Source organism: Nilaparvata lugens, chromosome 8 (genome assembly GCF_014356525.2).
Source record: "Nilaparvata lugens isolate BPH chromosome 8, ASM1435652v1, whole genome shotgun sequence".
Lineage (NCBI taxonomy): Eukaryota > Metazoa > Arthropoda > Insecta > Hemiptera > Delphacidae > Nilaparvata > Nilaparvata lugens.
The window spans coordinates 38,627,869-38,650,208 of record NC_052511.1 but is presented as its reverse complement, the minus strand read 5'-3'; the positions used below and the strand labels follow the sequence as shown (position 1 = coordinate 38,650,208).

The window sequence follows — 22,340 nt, the reverse complement described above, 5'->3', positions numbered from 1 at the left end:
TTGACCAAGATTCAGATGAAGCACCGAAAACGTGTAGACATTGGAAGGTAACATTTTTAAACTTCTTAAAAAACAGTTCAATCCCGAAAAAGGATGAATTGAATGTTTTGATCAATTATGTGTCACCGAATATTTTTGAAAGTATTTGCAATTGTATATCATTTGAAGAAGCTATAACAACTCTTGAAGAAAGCTTTATAAAACCTCAAAATGTAGTACATGCACGTTACTGCTTATCTAAAGCAAAACAACCCATGGAGAATCAATTGATCAATTCTATAATAAACTAAAACGGCTAAGTTTACCATGTAACTTTCAAGCAGTCACGGCTGACGATAACAAAAGTGAATATATCCGAGACGCGTTCATCTCCGGATTAGAATCATCGAAAATCAGACAACATCTTTTCGAAATGAAATCGCTAACTTTGCAAGACGCTATCTCACAAGCACGAATGTTAGAGAATGCTGAAAACATTGCTAAAGAATACGAAACCAGTTCAGAATATGTTAACACAGTCCTAGCAAACGAGAATAAAAATACCGAGAAAACGACTTTAGTCCGTAATTCTTACCAAAAGAAGATTCAATGCAGATTTTGTGGCTATAATAATATACCAGCAGATACACTATCAAGAGTCTGTGCCACTGTTGGATGCCATACAGATATAAAGAAACTGATAAAAATTCATGAGGACCTGTGTCATCCAGGAGTTACTTGACTCCATCATTGGACCAAAACAAAGAACTTACCATATTCAATAGATGATGTAAAAGAAGTATGTTCCAAATGTATTACATGTTCTGAAATGAAACCACGCTATGCCAAAGGAACTGGCCGCCTTATCAAAGCAACTCGACCATTTGAACGTCTTAATATGGATTTCAAAGGCCCACTACAATCAAGTTCAAGGAACAAGTTCTCCCCGATGCCCTTAACTCTATTCGTTCCCTATTATGCACAAGCACCAACTGCACACCACATGAGCGGATGTTTTTACATGCAAGAAACTCAAGTAATGGAAAACCATTACCAACCTGGCTATTGACACCTGGACCAGTATGGTTGAAGAAGATGACAAAAAAACTCAAAACAAGAATCGCAAGTTGAAAAAGTTGAATTAATCGAGAGTAACCCTGAATATGTGTTTGTTCGCCACAACGACGGCAGAGAATCGACAGTCTCACTTCGCCAGCTCGCCCCATACCCCACGAGTGCCGATTGATATTAAGGGGGGAAGATTGTGATGATAAAACATCTGTAATATTTATAATCTGTTATCTCTGTTACTAAGACACATATTTAATGTCGAATAAAGCCATAGCCACCTGTAATACAAGGCCCCGGCCTACGATATTGCAACGTGGCAGCGTAGGCCTAGAATCTAATACATGATTGGTGAAAAAGATCAGCTGGTATTTTTTTAAATCTTTTCCACCAATCATGTATTAGATTCTAGGCCTACACTGCCACGTTGCAATATCGTAGGCCGGGGCCTTGTATTAGAGGTGGCTATGATAAAGCTCGTGTTGAGTCCAATTCTATTACAAGTAGCAATGTAGAACAGCTGGAGAGAAGATTTGAGAAGAAAATGGAGGAAAAAGCTAAAGAGATTTGTGGTGAGATAGCATGTAAGGGGTCCGGCTTACAGCTGGATTATGCAGGGGGGGGGGCTTGAAGTAAAAAGTTTGAGAACCACTGTACTAATGGATGGAAATTATGAGATATTGCAATTATTCAAATGCTAACAAATTAGTTATTATTATTAAACGGAAATCCAAATTAAATGCTGTAATTCCAGAGATTGTCAGTTTGGTGTAAGGGTATTCCTGATTGGCAATTAGGAGGTACTGGGTTCGATTCTCGGGCTGACAAATAATTTTTGAATAGTAGCGCTCATCGAATCTCCATCTATACTCTGTCCAGACTGCGATGAGCGCTGAAAGATTAAGCCGACCCTCCTGCTACTCACACACACAAGCGCAGTCTCCTTTTGTGTGTATGAGTAAAGGGACGGTCTCTCTACCTGTATACTAAGTAGTATCAGAGACAAGAAATATAGTAAATACAAGAAATATAAAAATAAAAGCTTATGCTTATCCTTTATCTATGGTAGTATACATGGTGCCGGTTGCACAACATCCGGTTAAGTTTTAACCGTGATTAATTCCACGAGAACCAATCGGGGAAGTCGTCTTTTCAAAAACGCCTTCTCTGATTGGTTCTCGTGAAATTGATCACGGTCAACATTCAACCGGCTGTTGTGCAACCGGGCCATAGTATATCAATGGCGCAGGTAGGCCTGGCGTATGTGCCTGCGCGTGGGGGAGCGAGGGTCGGCTTTAACTTCCAGCGTTCATCACAGTCTGGACAGAGTATAGCTGTTTACCCTGTTGTCAATATTTGCAGTAGCAGAAGTCTTCGGGGTGAATTACAGAATTTAATTTGGATTTCCGTTCATAATTATTTATCTACTAATTTCATAATTTTGTTTGTATTATAAATTTTTACTAATTTCAATAAAAAACTTTAATCCTATATCACTGAATGAAATTTTTAAATAGCAATTATAACACGCAACAAGCAACTAATAACTTATACCCCAACACATATAATTTATTATAGTGGGTTGTATATTTATTCATTGAATTATCTTTGCCTATTAAGAAATTATTCAATGCATAAAACTTCATTGTTTTGATTTAAATGTTATATAGTATTCTAATTTGTATTGTAATTGTTTTTTATGAATAAATTTGATTTGATGACAGAAATAAGGCCGAGGAATGAAGTTATAAAAGAAGTAAAGGAGTTCAACTATCTCGGAAGCAAGATCACTAATGATGGAAGAAGTAGTAAAAACTTGCTTCCTCAGAGAGGTTGTCTACTGAAATAAATAAAAAGGAGAAGAGCACAACTATAGTCCGTGCAAATTTACTTGGGACTTGGGATGGACATGCGCAGCAGAGAAAGCATACAGCAGCAGGGATACAGAGGCGCGATGTTGCCGTTTTGAAGCGGCCAGCGTTCTCCAACTTCTAGTGACTGTTCATGTGCTCATGCTACACATGCGAAGTTTCCTGTCTGAAAGCGGTCAGACGACTGACAAATTGGCAACTGCGCTTCCACCTATTACTCTATTAATCACTGTAATTGGCTGATTTCCCTCCATTTCACTGCGCTGCATATTCCTCCAAGTCTGAAGTAAATTTGCACGGACTATAGTTGGTCATATTCTTCGACATGAAGGAGTAGCAAAAATAATTATGGAGGGAAGGAATGCGCGAGGAAGGCCAAGACTGGAGTACATAGGAAAACTGAAGAAGGATCTGAGATGTGCCAACTACAGTAAACTCAAAAGGATGGCGGATGATTGATTGAGTACTTTATTTATGTAGATTACAATATATACTGGCTTATACACTTATATACAATAGCTTACAATACAGCAAAATTATAGATGAATTTACATAATATAGACTAAGAAAATAATTATTGAACTGTATATGATATCAAAAAGCAATTTGTAATATAATAACTATAGATAATTATATTGTTATGCATCTACATAAATTGGCGGAGCTTTGGACATATCAATGTCCATTCTTCGGAAAGAATATTAAAAATATCCTTCCCACTAACTCTGAGAAGAGATTGATTGATTATAATTATGCATTTATTAGGGCGTAGAGGAGATACCTTTATAGAGAGAGAGAGAGGAGATAAAAGAGAGAAGCAAGAGATGAAGGCATGGAGAGTTGCTGCCAACCAGGCCAACAAATGTTAACCAAACAAGAAGCACATGATCAAGATGCAACTATGGCTTGAATTAAACCAGGAGACCAGTAGGACATCAGTGTATGTGTGCAATATAAACCTAAGGCTCTCATACATTGGGTCGTCACCAGCCGAGACACCACATTCTTGTAACCATGATCAAGATGCAACTATGGCTTGAATTAAACTAGGAGACCAGTTAGACATCAGTGTATGTGTGCAATATAAACCTAAGGCTCTCATACATTGGGTCGTCACCAGCCGAGACACCACATTCTTGTAATCGGACCTTGTTTTGGTGTCCGGCTGGTGTCTCACTCAAGTCGCTCGCCATGTCACCGCTGGGACACCAAAATTGTAGAGCAGCGTTCTTCCTTTTTCCTGGTGTCTCAGTGATGTCCCAGCCTCGTATTCTAATTAAATGTCGACCTTAGAAGAGAATAGATTGTTAATTATTATAATGATATAAATATTTGAGCTCACCTTCCTTCGTTCTTGTGGCCGTTTTTCGAATGATACTTGATTCCGTTGATGTTTTTGTATCTTTTCTTGCATCCAGGAACAGGACAGCCAAAAGGTTTCTCTTGATTTATTGACAAGTTTACATTATTGGCGGTTCTGAAACACAATATTTGATGAAATAACATTAATACTTGATATAAAAAGGGTACTCAGATTTATATTTATATTTATATTCAAAAGCAGCCCTAAAGAAAAAAGACAACACTAATACTGTACAACACGTAATCATTATTTGTTGTTTATGTGTAGTAAATGATTTTTGGATCAATATTATAGGCTTGAAACATTTGAATGTTGAATGAAAACTACTCGATATTTATTTATATGACACAAGCACAAAATCAAAACCATTAGTCTCTAGAATTGTTTTTATAATAATAATTCATTTATTTCACTGCAAGTTTACAATGTTTACAAACATATTGCAAAAATTCAAATTAATATACAAGGTGGGGCAGAGCCGACTGACGAGTTTGGAGGGGGCACTGCTCAGCCTGTGGTGGGAGTAGGCAGGCTCGGTGGGCGTCATTGTACAGTCCCGGGAGAATAGTTTTTAGTGTGCATCATGAATTGGACGGGAGAGCATCGCGGTTATGTTGTTCGCGCTTTTTACGAAAATCAACATTCGACTATCGCAGTTCAACGGGCGTTTCGACGACATTTTAACATTCCTGTCCACAAACCCGTCCCATCTGTGAACTCTATCAGAGCGTGGGTTCGTCAACTCGAGAAAACTGGTAGTACACGACAAGAAAGAAGACATGGCGCACCAAGAACAGTGAGAACTCCCGAAAATATTGAAATTGTGAGAGCAGCAGTCGAGCAATCACCGAGGCGTTCTGCACGCAGGCATGCAATAGCTTTGGGGATGTCCAGCCGTTCAATTAGGAGGATTCTTCATGAACATTTGTTTTTTCATCCATATAAAATCATGATTGTGCAAAATTAAATGCCGCCGATTTTTGAACCGTAAAAATTGTTGCAAGGAAATGCTTCAACGCATCCCGGCAATGGCGACTCTTTTCTGCAGTGACGAGGCTCATTTTCATCTGTGTGGAGCTGTCAACAAACAAAACTTCCGGTACTGGGCAGCAAATAACCCTCGACAACTTCATGAAAGACCACTTAATTCACCAAAAGTGACAGTTTGGTGTGCCGTTTCTCAATTTGGAGTGATAGGGCCATACTTCTTCGAAGATGACAACATCACCGTCACTGTCACCTCCGAGCGTTATGTCACAATGTTACAAACGTTTCTGCAACCCAAATTGGAAGAACTTGCTGAGGAACAAGACTTGGGGGAAATATGGTTTCAGCAGGATGGGGCTACAGCCCACACAGCGCGCATTTCAATGGATTTGTTGAGAGAAATGTTCCCAGGGCGACTTATCTCTCTGAGGGGGGACGTGAAGTGGCCGGCACGCTCACCCGATTTGAGTGTCTGTGACTTTTTCCTGTGGGGCTACCTCAAAGAAAAGGTTTTCAAACATCGCCCACACACTTTGGAAGAGCTTAAGGAGAAAATCAGGGAGGAGATTCAGGCCTTACCAGTGGCAATATGCCAAAATGCGTTTGAAAATTTCAAAAATAGGCTACATCAGTGTATAGCTGCTGATGACCGCCATTTAACCGATATAATTTTCAAAAACTAACACTAAAAACTATTTTTCGAGCTGAATTCAATAAACCAAACCATTTTTTTCTAAGTTTCTCCGTTCATTATTTATAACCCTTTCAAACTCGTCAGTCGGCTCTGCCCACCCATACAAAACATTTTTACGCATAATATACGATAACATATGAATATCCACAGCGCATCCCTATTTAAGTTGAACCTGTGTAGAGGGATGGCTTACACTCTAAACAAAATGAACTTGGACTTGGTAATACATAATACAATGCTGAGAGTAATATAAATAAGTACCTATATACACTAATGAAGCTCATTCTCCCATATCAATACCAGTTAGGAATTGAATACTTTCTATTTTAAATCAATATGAGATTTCGCGAAAAATATTAACAAAATAATGAATCACCATATATCGACTATCAAGAAGAAACATGTTCATAATAGCTATTTGAATTTTTATCTAGTTAATGAGTTTCTAGAATAGACTCTAGAATTTGCGAGTCTCCAATTGTTTGAATAAATGAACGATTTTGACAATATGAAGTCCTTTTCATTTAGCAATGATATCTACCAGGTCATCATCTCCTTCACAACAACACAGAAAGAGAAACATTTGGATATTTTATGCACATTAATACATAATAATTAATGTTGTAGCCCAGCCTACTACACTTGGATATGTTCATGTATAATTTATAAGCATTATCTTTGAATTGAAACCCTAAAAAATTACATAACACAACAATGCACTTATTGAGTGTAAATAAAAGAATAAGAATATTACTCTAGTACAGTATACTCCACCTCAATGTACCTAGAATACATTGTACCCAAAACAGTTATTCTAGGTACCTTGCTCCACCTCATGATTGTGCTTCCCCTCTCAAATTCTGCCAATAAGCTCTTTGAACAAGTTGATAAATTTATTTAATAATAATAGCATACGGTTTTATAAGAATATCAGTAGCTTGCAAACCGTGAATTAACACACATAAAATCAAGAAATGGAGAACTTACTTAGTGCCATACCGTAAAATAAAATCGGAGCTGAATCCTCCCTGCGTCGTAGTCCATGATTCATTGCTGTCTTCAAAATCACTCACAAATCCATCTTTTATTTCCACTTCAGTTTCTGCAAGTACAATACAATATTAACCAGGATTTGCATATACTATTTTTTACTGAGATAATACATTACAGCTCATATAAAAACTTTTGTTAAGTATGATAATAATGATAATATCGTGTGACCTGGTTGGGTCAGGTCTGGTGTCAGAGTTTTCAGGTCGCAACTGATCAATTTCAGGGCCTCTGACATGACCTAACGACTGCTTTTTAGGCAGCTGGGACCGACGGAAGCGTGCCCATGAGGTTGAAAGGTTTCAATATTATCAATAAGAGGGTTCCATGAATTTTAACAAGACTGATAAGTCTCAGAATGGATTGAATTGTATAGTATTATTTATTTTCTTTGAATTTTTGTTCATATGTGTAACAAAGTATCCTTGACCTTTTTTAATGCATGTTGGAAGATTTATTAGAAATTGCAGTTAACGGACTGCTGGAATATTATTACTGTATATTAATTATTTGGAATATCTAATGGAAGCTATATAAATAGAAGTCCTTAGCAGTGTAGCAGAAGCCCATTTAGTTCAGTCAATATAGACATAAAAACAGACATAAAAAAGGGGGTGTGTTTGCAATTTATATCGTAGTTTTGATTTTGCAATATATTGTTTGAATACATAAGAGAAGTCCAGAACCAATTTTTGCTCATGCAAAATTTCCTTGTGGTAGATACAGAGTGGTCCAAAATCCTCGTATTCATTTTCCAGCTATTTCCGCCAAATTCAGTAATCGGACAGAAAAATTTGCTCTCGCCTTTTTTTTAGATTATAAAATTCTGAATAAAATGAGATCATTCGGAACTCTCTATCTTCAATGAGTACCTACTAAGTTATGATTTTTCAAAAATAAGTAAATTTTATATGAGAAATCAACTTTGATGAATTTTAGTTTTTGATCAACAATATCATCCGATTGTTACCATTTAGATGAATAATTCAAAATTCCTCTGGGCGTGATTTTGTGCTCTACAATCTAAGACCAGGTAGAGCGCTCTATCTCATATAGATTCCCAGGTACACCTGGCATCAATGGTCCTTGTATTATGAAAAACACCTATTTTCAGCTTCAACCGTCATCACCAACTACATTGTCCTCACATTGTATATCAAAGTGGAATTACATGGATTTCATAATTTCATTTTTTATTCTGATGTTACTTTCCATGACGAAACAATATAATAACTTTAATTGTTGTAGTTCAGACACTGTGTTACTTGTAAATATTTGAAAAAAAAACACTTACTTTTGTTGGAGTATTGAGGAATGCATTTCACTCCTTCAGCCAGGTTGATGAAGCTCCAGAGGCTGACGAAGCTCCTCATCAGGAGTGAAATGCATTCCTCAATACTCCAAGAAAAGTAAGTGTTTTTTTAAATATTTACAAGTAACACAGTGACTGAACTACAACAAAGTTCATTTTTTATTACAAGCTGCCAGTTAGTCAATTTGAGTACTTGTTTGACGACATAGGAGTCTTTATTTCTTTTGTAAATAATAGTTAAATCTACTAATCACGGGAGGAGCGTTTTTGGACTTCAATCAATTCATAACAATCAATCTTCAAGCGTACAAGAATCTCAATTTACAACAGTCTAGACTGCTATGTCGTCAAAAGGTATAAAATGTAATTGTTCATTTTTGCTGAGGCTGAGGATAGTCCAGTCAATATATACATAAAAAAGGGGGTGTGCTTGCAATTTATATTGTAGTTCTGATTTTTTAATATATTATTTGGGTACATAAGAGAAGTCCAGAACCAATTTCTTCATGCAAAATTTCCTTGTGCTAGATACAGAGTGACCCAAAAACCTCATATTTTCGGCTCATTTTCCAGCTATTTCTGCAAATCTCGTAATCGGACAGAAAAATTTGCTCTCGACTGTTTTCTATATTATGAAATTATGAATAAAATGAGATCATTCGGAACTCTCTATTTCCAATGAGTACTGAGCTATGATTTTTCAAGAATGAGTGAAATTTGAATGAAAAAATCAATTTTGAAGAATTTTAGTTTTTGATCAACGATATCTCTCGATTGTTACCATTTAGATGTATAATTCAAAATCCCTCTGGGCGTATTTTTGTGCTCTACAATCTGAGATCAGGAAGAGCGCTCCATCTCATATAGATTTCCAGGTACACCTGACAACAATGCTCCTTGTATTGTGAAAAACACCTAATTTTCAGCTTCAACCATCATCACCAACTACATTGTCCTCACATTGATATTTCGCACAATGACATAAGTTCATGAGATTATGTTCTATGAGAATCACCCGTTAGATGCACTTCATTTCGGTATTTCCTAGTAAGGGCGAGAACAAATTTTTCTGTCCGATTACGAGATTTGTAGAAATAGCTGAAAACTGGAAAATGAGCCGAAAATACGAGGTTTTTGGGTCACTCTGTATCTATAGCACAAGGAAATTTTGCATGAAGAAATTGGTTCTGGCCTTTCTTATGTACCCAAATAATATATTAAAAATCAGAACTACAATATAAATTGCATGCACCAATGTATATAGTGACTGGACTAGGATGATTCGACTCAAATCTGCCATCAAAAGGAGTTCAAGGAATTGTTGATTTTTGATGAGAATGATAATTTTTTAAAAGTTATTTTGATTATTCATACTAGAATACAAAACAATGAACGGAATCCAGCAGGTGGTGGATCTTATTGTTAGAGTAATTACCAGTCTTTGGGGTTGTGGTTGTGGAAGATGGTATTGTGACAGGCACAATTGCGGTGGGTTTGTTGTGATTGTCACTATTCTGACTGTTCGGCTCTGCGTAGAAACGCAGCACATAACTCAAAGGCAGACATGTCGGCTGCTGCTGCTCCTTCTGATCTAGGACTATGGTAGAGTCATAGTCTGAAAAATCAAATTATTTAAATTATCCAATTTTCTAAATAACTAGATTAACAAAAAATGATACCTAATCAACTTAAAAAATGGCTGTAATTGAATGAAAAAGACTAAGAAATTGTCAAAAACCTCAGATTTATTGATACTTAGAAAGACCGGTTTCGGTTATTACACCATAAACTCTGTTAATCAGAGATTGACAATGGTGTAATAACCGAAACCGGTCTTTCTAGGTATCAATAAATCTGTGGTTTTTGACAATTTCTTAGTCTTTTCCATTCAATATGAATAATTACCACAATATCAACTTCTCAACTACACAAAAAGTGAAAATGGCTGTAACAATTTAAAGATGGAAATAACTGAGATATTGCATTTATTCAAATGCTAATGAATTAATAATTATTATTATTATTAAACGAAAATCCAAATTAAATGGTGTAAACCACCCCGAAGACTTATTGCTGTAACAATTGATTGTGACAATTTTAAGGTGTTTTATTCAATATGATTGCCTATCTGTACCGTACTAAAACACAGAAAATACTAGAAACCCTCAATTTTTAAAAACAAGAGTGATTCTTATTATTTGACATTAATGTTTGCAAAGTGGATTTTCAATATTTTTAATTCATATTTGCAGGGCTACTTGATGGTTTTATTGTATAGTGGTTCTTTGATGACATTGATAAAATTCTATAATGATATTCACTTTAAACTGTCAGCATACATTGAAAATAACATATATGTTTTCCATTCAACCAGTAATGGCAGTTTATAGTGAATATCACTGTAGAGGGAATTCATTAATATTAAAAAATAACAAAGAGAGATTTCAAAATTGCCTCAACCACTTATGCTTTCATCCCCTTCTCAAAATAACATTACATAAGTAGATATTATAAATTTTATACTCATCAAATTATCCAGATGTACTGAATAACATGGGGTTAAAAATAATGTATTGTTTCAAGTTGTTTTATTCAATATGATTGTTCACCTACACTACATCACAGAAAATACTATAAATTCTCAATTTTTAAAAACAACGAATCATTCGTATTAAGTTATTTGGTATTAGTACAGGCAATGAATGCTCAAAAAGGGTAAAGAAGACCCTTTTTGACCCGCAGTTTTGTTTAGGGTAGTAAGGAGGTAAACATATCAAAAGTCCACACCCCTACCTCGTGCTAAGGGGTTGGGGGTGGTATTAAGTAATTTGATATTAGTCTAGGCAATGAATGGTCAGAAAAAGGGTATAGAAGGAAAAGTTTGGAAGACAATTTTTGACCCCGCAGTTCTGTTAAGGGTGTAAGGAGGTAAACATATCAAAAGTCCTCACCCCTACCACCTGTGCTAAGGGGGTGGGGGTGCTTCAAAGGACCATTTTTTGGTTTCTCGAATATAACTCAAAAACAATGTATCCCAGGGACATAACTGTCTCATACAAATCTGAAGCTTACATAATTTTATACAATATTTATTCTTCAACTTTTTCCTAAATCTTCTACAGTTTTCGAGATATCCGATCTTGAAGGTATGACATTTTTGAAAAAGATGTTTGTCTCCAATTTGTTGCTTGAAAAATTGATGGAATAAATTCATGCTGATTATGAGCTCATAGGGCATAAAATTATCTTTGATGTATAAGATCACACTTTTACGCATTTCTCTACGACTGTTGCAGCAGCTTCTGCGTTGAGTGTGAAATCTCCATTTCTATGTATCAATAATAATTGATACACAGATCACAATTCATTAGAATGATTGGGGAAGGACCAACAGGCACTAAACTAATAGACCAATTGACGAATGAATTTGGAGGGAATGTTTTGAACACAATTTTTGACCTTGCAGCTCTGTTGGGACTAGTTAGGAGGAGGTCATATTAAAATTTCCCATCCCTACCTCATATGATGAGTGTGGTTTAAAAGTTGGATTATTTAGCTTTTTGCTTGGACGCTTATATCTTGGAAACAATGCGTTCAACCAACTTGACTAACCATTCAAAAGTGAAGCTTGATAGATGCTTTACAATTTTTGTTAAGTGGAGTTTTGTAATGTTATTTTCAACAGTTTTAGAGATATTCGCTCTTGAAGGTGTAAAATTGCTGAAATAGCAGGTTTTTATATAATGTTCTGCTCTTTCAGGACTTATAACGCTCCAACAATGCATCGTAATAATTGATGCTTATCGTAGGTTTGTAGAGCATTCAGAGGGATATTACAATTCCCTCTAATATGATGTATTATTCCACTATTCCAATTTTTCCTCTCATTGGTATAGCAGCTTAATGTAATGGGTAAAATTTTCAGCTTTGCAACAAGTGTCAACCCAGCGGTTCCACTCCTTCAACTGAGGAGATAAAGTTGCGCACTTTTACTATGTTTACTTTTTAACTAGTCTCAATTGAGCTGCAGTGTTCCAGACAATAAATTTCATTGTCGAATCACCTTGTTGCAGCATTGAAAATTTCACCCCCTATATTAAAACTGCTATAACAATGAAAGGAAAACTTGGAATAGTGGAATAATACATCATATCGTTGTATTGTTTATGAGATTGTTAATATACAAGCTAATCAAATAGATGCACATTATCTAGAAAATAGGACGTTCTTTTAAAAAGTAGACTTTTGTGGCTGGTGATTTTTTATCAAAAAATTGTTAAATATTCCTCGAATTGTACTTTGTTTTGTTTCCAAAAAATGCTAGCACTTGAGTATATATTGTCATCTATAAGATGTGTGTTTTCTCAGTGCAAAGTTTAAAGAATATTACAAACAATGTTGCAATAAATTATTCTATTCATCAGTGAGAAGAAGATGAATAGACAACAGAAGCCTTTCGAAAAATTTATTTTTTTCAAGTTTCATGATAATTTGTAGTTTGGTTTGTAGTATGTTGTTTGTAGTTTGTATATAAGTTGTAGTTTGTATGAAGTTTGTTTTTCGGTAATTATTCAAAATTATATTTTTATATTTGAATTGGAATTAAGTTCCATAATGTACCAAATTATACATACCCTAGTTTAAGCAGTCAAAGTGCATGCAAAAATTGATTGAAAGGTATTTACAGTTTTTATGTGAATATAGAAAGACAGAATTTTATAAGAATTCAAAATTTTAGATGAAGGAGATGGAAGAAGTCTGAATTGATGCAAAGAGAAGATTGTATGAGTTCATACAATCTAATATTGTAATATTTTAGAATATTACAAACTTCGAGTTAAAAAATATTGGTTCTATTATTTTATTAGGCAGCGAATATAGAACAAAATAAGACATAATTTAATATGAATATTGAGGAAAATTAAGTGATTGTTGAGAGTGAATACAAGAGAATGGTGGAGTTAGAACTTGATAATTAAACTGTTAGTTTTTGGACACTATATGGTATTCATATAACAATAATTTAAACAATACACTGAAAGCTAAATTGGCGCTTATGACGACCAGAAGATTTGCAGGCTCCATGTGGGGGATAAAGCCTCACATAGCTCTGTGGCTGTACAAGGCGGTAATAAGGCCTCAGGTAACTTATGGATCACTAGTCTGGTGAACAAAGGTGAACCAGGTTACAGCCACAGCCAAACTCACTAGTCTGCAAAGGATGCAAACACTTCTAGTCACTGCAGCTTTCAGGAGCAGCCCATCAGCAACTCTTGAAGTTGCTCTTGGCTTACTGCTATTGAACATTTTTATTATGGCAGAGGCACGGAAATCAGCTTATTGACTGAAAGTTGCAGGCCAATGGAGAGAAGGCCTGTCCGGAACAGGCCACTGCACAATCACCAAAGCTGTTGCTCATAGCCCTGTGCTTGAGATGACGTCAGATGTCATGAGCACGGAGTTGGTTTTTACTAAACATTTCTCTGTTAAATTCTGCTCTAGAGAGGAGTGGATGTCTGAGGAAGGGCCCTATCCCAAAAGAGGCAGCCTTGTCTGGTACACAGACGGGTCTCTCATTGAAGGAAAATCTGGCTACGGGGTGTACAGTGATTCACCTAGAACGCAAGTCTGGGACAATACTGCACCATCTTTCTGGCAGAGATTTGGGGCATCATGGCTTGTGCCAACATAGGCATTGCCAGGCGCTACTGCAATAAGCATATAGTAATCCTGTCAGACTGTCAGGCAGCCCTCAAGGCACTTGACTCCAATGAAATCAAGTCCAAATTGGTGTGGGAGTGCCACAAAACGCTCAGCAGGCCTTCAACGCTCAACTCTGTGCATCCTGGTTGGGTACCTGGCCATGTAGACATAGGAGGTAATGAGCGTACAGATGAGCTTGCTAAGCGGGGTTCAAGTATGCCATTCCTAGGCCCAGAGCCGGGCTGTGGCATAAGTAAAACAACTGCCTTCCACACAATAAATAAATGGTCCAGGGACTTACACCACCAGCAATGGCAGGGTCACCCTGGTCAAGCACTTGGCAAAAGACTGTGGCAGACGCAAGCCCTCGCTTCACCAGGTGGCTGGTGAGTCTGGGAAGAGATCAGGTCAAGCAGGTGATTGCCCTGATAACTGGACACGACCACTTCAGGAAACATCTCCACACAATTTGGACTCAGAAATGAAGCTAGATGTGTAGGCTTTGTAATCAGTCTGAAGAGACTGCTAAGCATATCATAGTGGATTGCGAAAGTCTTGGAGCTAGAAGAAGGGCTCTGTTTGGCTGTAAGCAACCAGCTGACGAATGGGATGTTGGTATAGGGAAGAAACTCTTGGATCTTGTAAAGGACACAGGAATTGGTTTGCCTAACTAACATACTTTTGGGACACACAATAAGCTTCGGTTGACGTGTGAGGTTCTTTGAACTTTTGGATCTTTGAATCCGTCCCTTCAAAACATAAACACATGGTATTATCACTGTAGTTCAACGTAAATAATAGAAAAATGGGAAGAGCTTTATACAACATAAGTTCACTCAACTACATTACTTTCAAATAAGCGAAAGAAATAATGCCAATGATGTTGCTTTTGAGAAAAGAAGAGGTTAAGCTTGCTCATAAATAATATGATTAATCCTTAGTAAATGATGAGGTGATGAAGCAGTATTTCAAGAGGAGGTGGATGAATTAAATAAACACATAACAAAACGTAGCATGTGATTGTTTTTTTATTTATTAAAAAATGCAATACAGATTATTGTAAAAATACACAAATCATACTGAAATTACTGAAGCTTATGGGTTTATTCACATCGGTGTTTTGTTTGGAATGGAGAATTGTTATTGGATAGGATTGTAAATTTACAGGATTGTTAGTTTTCAAGGTTTTTTAGATGATTGTAATTATGGGTAGGATTGGTTAATGGAATTGATTATTGTAATATGTTAATAACGGGAAAAGCCAACTTTTAATAGAAGGATTTGCTAGTGTTTCAACAAGTCATGCATCTGAATAGGCTAGCATCCGATATGACAATAATTATTAGATAGTAGATTAATTAATCATAGAACTATTCAAAGAATCCCTAGAAAATTTACAATACTGAGACCTGCATAAGCTTTTTATTTGACATGTGAAAAGATTTGCTCTTTTTATAGAAAAACTTTAACTCTTATATTAGACATATTATTTACAGCTTCAAGTCAAATGTAATAAATATTATAAAGAGTTAAAACCCTTATTTTTATTCATAAACACTCTGTATATTCAATTGTGTTGAAATTAGTTTCGGAGAGACTGCATATATTTTTTTCACAGTACCTTTAATGAGTTATGAAATAGATTTCCTAGATTGAATATAATGACTCATTTATAAATTGTTGTAGACCTATAGTACTGTATTGGAATTGTTCTTGAATGGTATGAATAGACTTCCCTTATTGTTTTCTTTAGGGCTACTTTTAATATAAATAAAAATATAAATTTCAGCACCCTTTTAAATTATTTTGTCACATGATCATGAAACATTTATGTTAACCTATATTTAGACTTCTCTTAGTATAGGTTGGCTACTTTTCTTGTAGTACTTTAACCTTACATGAGGAGTTTGAATCATATTTCCTAAAATGAGTGCAATGACTTATAAATTATCTCCAAGAACTTATCTGGTATGAGTACTCAATGAGATTTGATATGTTCAAGATAGTAAATGACCCATGTATTTACTGGAGTTATGACTCAGTTCTTCTACTATGCCAATATAACGGTTCCTTGTTATTATTTATTTGGGAAGTTGCTTATCTCTGTAACTCCTGAGTCACTGACGACATACGTAGGGCCATGGATAATAGAGAGCTAACAGTTCTAGTTCTAATAGATTTTTGCAAGGCATTCGACAGTATTTTTCCATCCTACTCTACTCTACAAACTCAGAAACTTAGTTTTTTCCAACTCCACTATGGCATGGGTGAGGTCCTATCTTCGGGGTCGGTGTCAGTGTGTGAGAGTTGGGGATGCCTCTTCACGGTGGCGTGAAGTGAACAGAGGAGTTCCTCAGGGTTCGGTATTGGGTCCTCTACTGTTCAGCATTTACATAAATGACGTGACAAGCAATCTACTTACGACCAGACATCACCTGTATGCAGACGATTTACAAATATACCGACACTGCAAGAAAAATGACTTTGACGTCACAGTTGATGAGGTCAATGCTGACTTGACTCGTTTGGTACAGTGGACTGAGAATAATGGACTGAAAATTAACGAGACAAAATCGAAATCTATAGTGATAGGTTACTCAAGACTTTTAAACACAATTGACATATCTAACGGACCATACATAACATTGAATAACGTACAATTGGAATACAGTTCTGATGTGAAAAATTTGGGACTCACAATGACAAGGACTCTTGACTGGACCAGCCACGTGACTCAGACTTGTAACAGGGTCATTGGGGGGATCATGACATTGAAGAGGATCTCTGACTTCATTCCCTTTCCAACAAAGGTTATGCTGGTTAAGACTCTGATTTTCCCAATATTGTGACTTATGACTCTATACTGTAACAATACTGTGACATTGTGACTCTTGACATGACAGTTCAAATTTTACAGAGGATGCAGCGTGCACATAATTATTGTGTTTGCTTTATCTTCAACCTGAGACGTGACGACCATGTGACCGAATACTTCAACAGACTTGAACCCATGAAGCTGCGTGAGAGTAGATCACATCATGCTTTATGTTTCCTGCATAAGATATTGAAAACTAAAAAGCCTAAGTATCTGGCAGTGGAGTACGGTAACTTAGGTGATTTTGGAGGAACGCGGCATGGATCCCATCTGCTGGCTGTCCCAACACATAGGACTGTTATGTTCAATAAGTCGTTCCTTGTGACAGCCTGTAGTTTATGGAATTCTTTGCCTGCTGAGCTAAAGCAAGTTGAGGGACATCGCCGGTTCGGCGCGGCTGTCTTGCGGTGGATCAGAGGTGGTGGATTCGGCTGGAATGCTCCCTAACTCGTAATTCAAGTCTGTATGTGTGTGTGTTTCTCTCTTTCTTTCTATTTTCCTTCTTCCCTTACTTCTACCGGAATAATCTATGGATTTAGACTGAGATTTCTCAACTGTATTCACTTTTCACTTCTTCCTTTTGCATAACCCCTTTTACGAACTTAAATTCGAAAGGAGTTCAAGTTTTCTCTTTTTTTTATTTTTATTAAATTTATATTTATTTTTTGTTAATTTTTTTCTAAGTTATTGTTTTCTTTTACTTTATTTCATGGTTTATGATGTTGCTTTAGTTGTAACTTAGAATTGTATGGAGGGTTAAGTGTAAGAGAGGGCCAGCTGCGCCCTAACTTCGCCATGCTAGGTTTTTAATAAAGGCAACGATTCAATTCAATTCAACTGGAGGTTGATTAAAGTTGAAATGTATGCAAGGAATTGATGGACAGGTAAGAACAGGGAGACGACTCTTCACAAGCATTATTTAATTTTGAATCGACCACATAAAGAAGGTAAGCTGTAGGGTAGAAAGGAACAGTACGTAAGGTGTATCAAGAGATATAATTCATCTTCAACTTTTGATGTTGCTACCTCAACTTATTCCCCCTGAGACAGGACAAGTATGCAGAAGAAATAGTTATGGATATCCAAAAGTACTCCTACATCCTGTCTTGTATGAATTGTTCTTGCATATAGTTTTAGAAACATCTATAATTAGAACTATAACACGCTAGTGTATATAGTTTAGAACTCATTCAAAACCCTCTCTATGGATTTAAATTGAAATCCCTGGGTAACATTGTTTTAAATGAATCCTCTAGTGTATATACTCAAGAACTCATTCAGAACTCTCTTTATGGGTTTGAATTGAAATCCCTGACTGACATTGTTTCAAATGCAATTGGAAACATCTCCGATAGAGCTACTTTTTATCATCTATACAATGTGAAGACACAAATTTATTGAAGAGAAAATTAAAGCTTCAAATTTATAGGAGGAATTATTGCTCAGGGTTTGTGCAAAGAGAGGTATCAGCGGTCTTAGCGTATCTTTTTGCTGACTCTGCCCATAAATCAGTGGTGAAACTCCTGGGATTTGTCATTGACTCAAAATTGACATGGGCAGGCCATATTGATGGAGTTTCGATGGAGATCAGAGCCCTTCTCAGCAGGAAAGATATGATGATGGTATACTTTGCCCTTTTCCATTCCCATCTGCTGTATGGACTCCTGCTGTGGGGGCATGCAGCGGGCTGCAAGAGTGTGCTGATGCTCCAGAAGAAAGCACTTCGAGTGATCACCTCAGCAGACTATAATGTTATTGATGTAACTGCCTTTTGTTATGAACTTGACCTTGAAGTGGTAGCCATTTCAGTGACTGAATGTCATGTTATTATTGTTTCTATGTATCACTCTCCTAGTGGGAATTTTGTGCATTTCTGTGAACTTTTTGAACGTTTATTAATGTTTTTGACCAAGCATTATGATTTTGAGATATTGATTGCGGGTGATTTTAATGTTGATTTTATTAGTGATACTCCAAGAACTAGAGCTGTTGTTGAAATTTTGAAATGCTATGGACTGTATACTACCTGCACTGAGCCTACTAGAGGTTTGGCCTGCCTTGACAATGTTGCAGTTAGTCTTCAACCTGAAAATTGCAGTACAAATGTAATTGAGCTACATGGGGATGACCACTCTGCTTTGAGGACTTCTTGCATTATACCAGCTACGATCGAGTTATGTGCCACACCCTCTTCTACTTGGCATGCTGACTATATATTTCGAGCAAGGCCTGTGCACGAATCTGCACTTGAAGGCTTCAAAGATTTATTGGCCAGTGTGTCATGGAATGATGTTTTTCTTTCTTCGGGACGTACTGGATTATTTGCAGCTTTCTTTGACTTTTTCCATGACAAATTTAATTTTTTCTTTCCCGAAATTGTCAAGCCTCGCCGCCCTCATGCACTGAAGAGGAGACCTAGACATCTGGATGGTCACAAGGAGTGGTACACCGATGATCTGGCCAGACTTAGGGGAATCTTGCTCGCCCTCAAGAACAGATGCGAGGATGGTGACGCCGACACCTCGGCTAGGTATAGAAAATTCAAACAATTTTACAAGAGGAGGATCGAGCTGGCTAAGAGGTTGGCTACCGAGCGACGAATTGAGGATGCACCCAATCAATGCAAGGCTGCCTGGGACGTGATCAATACAAACAGATCCATGCCACGTAAAAGTATTGACTTCGCAAGCCCAGATGACTTCAATGGGTTCTTTGTGGGTTCGGTTCAGGACATAGTGGGAGACCTGCCTGATGCTGCCATTGATCCCATTGCTTTGTTGGAGGGAAGAGTCCAGCCGAGCCAGAAGCATCTCTCCTTTTTCCGCCCCACCACACCAGCAGCCTTGAGGAAAATTATACGTTCCTTCAAGCCCTCTAAAAGCCCAGATGTGTTTGGCATGTCTGTGAGCATGCTTCGTGATGTTGTGGATGCTGTTGCAGTTCCTCTCTGTGCATCTGTCAACGAGTGTTTGAGGTCTGGAAAATTTCCTGATTTCTTGAAAACTTCAAGGACTGTCCCGGTCTTCAAGAAGGGTGATCGTGAGAGCCTTCGTAGCTTCAGGCCCATCTCCATTACCCCTGTCTTTGGCAAGGTGATCGAGGCGGTGATCAAGCCACAGCTGGAGGCTTTCTTTGAGGAAAATGGCCTGTTCTCTGACATGCAATTTGGCTTTCGAGTTGGGAGATCAACAGTGGGTGCAGTTGACCATGTAGCTGAGCGGATTGACGCGGCCTTTGAGGATGGTGAGTCTCTTGCTCTTGCTCTTTGTGATCTGAGCCGAGCCTTTGACTGCGTGGACCATGGCATACTCCTTAGAAAGCTGAGCTTTTATGGTCTTAGAGACTCTGCCCTTTCCATCTTGGGCTCTTACCTTTCTGGAAGGACTCAGCTTGTCTCCCTCAGTGGTGCGGACTCCCGGACACTTCCGGTAGCTTTTGGTGTTCCTCAGGGATCAGTGCTGGGGCCTACACTGTTCCTTGTCATGATAAATGACCTCGACGACCACGGTTCCTCTCTGATGTTCGCGGATGATGCATCTCTACTGTCATCGGGTGCTGAGCTTGAGCGGGTCTTGGAGGCATCTGCGGAGCATCTTCGATCTGCCACTTCATGGTTCCTGGCAAATCGATTCCAGCTGAATGAGGACAAGACCCAAAGGATCATCTGCAGCTTGTCACGTGAGCCGCGTGACCCTCAGAATCCAGTGAAGCTGCTGGGTTTTGTCTTGGACAGCAGACTCAGCTGGAACAGTCATATACAGCAAGTAACCAGTCGACTCTCCCGCATTTGCTTTTTGCTGCTCAAGATGAGGGGCCTGGTGACTGAGAAGTACCTGATAATGATGTATCACGCGCTCTTCCATTGCCACATTACCTATGGCTTGCTTCTGTGGGGTCATTCGGCGGGGGCTGCTGATGTGCTGAGACTGCAAAAGAGGGCTATAAGAATTATAACAGGCAGCGATCATCTTGCCCACTGCAAGCCCATCTTTGCTCGCCTTGGTGTGCTGACGGTCTTCAGCCATTACATCCTCCTGTGCTTGATGTATGTCAAGAGGATACAGCATACTCTGGCTGCCCGAAGTGACGTTCACAACCACAACACCAGGCGCTGCGAGCTGCTGGATGTCCCTAGGAGACGTCTCCACCGTTCACAGGCCAGCTTTAGAGTTTCTGCACTGAAATTCTTCAACAAGCTGCCTCCTGGTGTAAAGCAGTTGGATGAAGCCGCCTTCAAGAGAGCCGTCAGGAAGCTGCTTTGTGATAAATCATATTATAGTGTAAATGAATTTATGAGTGATGATCTGAACTTTTTTTAAAAAGTGATCACTGTTTTACCTGCCATCTGAATAGTTTTCGTGTTGTTGTGTATGTTGAAATCGAAATATATGTATTTTTTTAAATACCAAAGAGAAACAGGTAGGTAGTGGGGCAACATAACCTTCAAATTGACAAGTAGAAGAATCTTCATTACAATAGCCATTACATAATTAATTACCAATGTGATTTTCTTCAATGTGAAGTACTAAGTCACTCAAAGTTTTAAATATTAGACCGCAGTTATTAAATTTACATATATTTATAAGAAATACAGCCATTGATAATACAAAATACACCAGAATAGTGAATAATCAGCTGACCAGACCAGGTCTGCAGTGAAGTTCATATACAAATCAGAGCTTAAACTGATAATCAATTTTATTTGAAATAATACTGGAAATAAAAATTATTTATGGATGAGAAATGATAAATAATTCATTTTTGTCTCATGCACTGTAACACAGAACACTCTAAATGGAATAATTGAATTTAATCTCACAATAATGAATATAGTTTCTCGTTTGACTAGCAGTAGGTGTGTCTAAATTTGGCTGGTCGATATTCTGTGGAGCAGCTTGGATACCGTGTTCACAAAACGGATTCACCCAAATCCACGTCTGTGATTGGTCGAAATTGGCCTGTCTCCGTTTTGTTGCGCAAGTTGAGGAACACCATTTTAACAGCACTTTGAGCATAACCTGCCTTCTCCTCTCGTCTGTTCCTTTTGCTGAGTTCGTCGCTGCTGTGCAAGTGAGTTTTACATCCATTTAAATTTGATTAATCTTCTTAATTTTGAACTTATTTGTGTATTCATTATTATCTATTAAGTGTACAGTGTCGTTTGATGTATTAATTTCAGATTTTTGTGTATAAATTCTGTTGTAAAATCAAACCGAAGAAGATTGACTTGTGCCCTCTAGAAAGTAGCCATTTTTTCGGTATAGGTCAACCGGTAATATTCATGATTTTCTATTTTGAAAGTTATTCATTTGTAATTCTTTCATAAATTTATTGTTTTAATAAGTTTTTAATTGTTCTAAATCATATTTTATCACTTTTTTAGGTAATTTACGTTAATTTTGATATTGTACATTAGTGCACCTTTCCTCTTTGACATT

At 37.4% G+C, this 22,340-nt stretch overlaps 2 protein-coding genes across 6 annotated transcripts in view; one reads left to right on the top strand and one right to left on the bottom strand.

Annotated features, from left to right (window-relative positions):
* LOC111050334 (juxtaposed with another zinc finger protein 1) overlaps positions 1 to 21,644 on the bottom strand; it is a 27,881-nt gene extending 6,237 nt beyond the window's left edge. Inside the window, exons 1-4 of one of the 4 annotated variants that reach the window (XM_039434699.1) lie at positions 21,401 to 21,644; positions 9,760 to 9,939; positions 6,950 to 7,070; positions 4,261 to 4,395 (exon numbers count right to left, since the gene is read on the bottom strand). In XM_039434699.1, the coding sequence (XP_039290633.1) occupies positions 4,261 to 4,395; positions 6,950 to 7,070; positions 9,760 to 9,939; positions 21,401 to 21,500 (536 nt within the window). In that variant the 5' untranslated portion in view covers positions 21,501 to 21,644. The remainder of the gene's footprint in view (positions 1 to 4,260; positions 4,396 to 6,949; positions 7,071 to 9,759; positions 9,940 to 21,400) is intronic. The other 3 variants (XM_039434701.1, XM_022336637.2, XM_022336638.2) reach the window with 3 other exon arrangements.
* LOC111050335 (ATP synthase lipid-binding protein, mitochondrial) overlaps positions 21,549 to 22,340 on the top strand; it is a 15,021-nt gene continuing 14,229 nt past the window's right edge. Inside the window, exon 1 of one of the 2 annotated variants that reach the window (XM_022336639.2) lies at positions 21,549 to 21,972. The gene's annotated coding sequence lies outside the window, so the exon portion shown is untranslated. Of the gene's footprint in view, positions 22,175 to 22,340 lie in introns of both variants that reach the window. The other variant, XM_022336640.2, reaches the window with a different exon arrangement.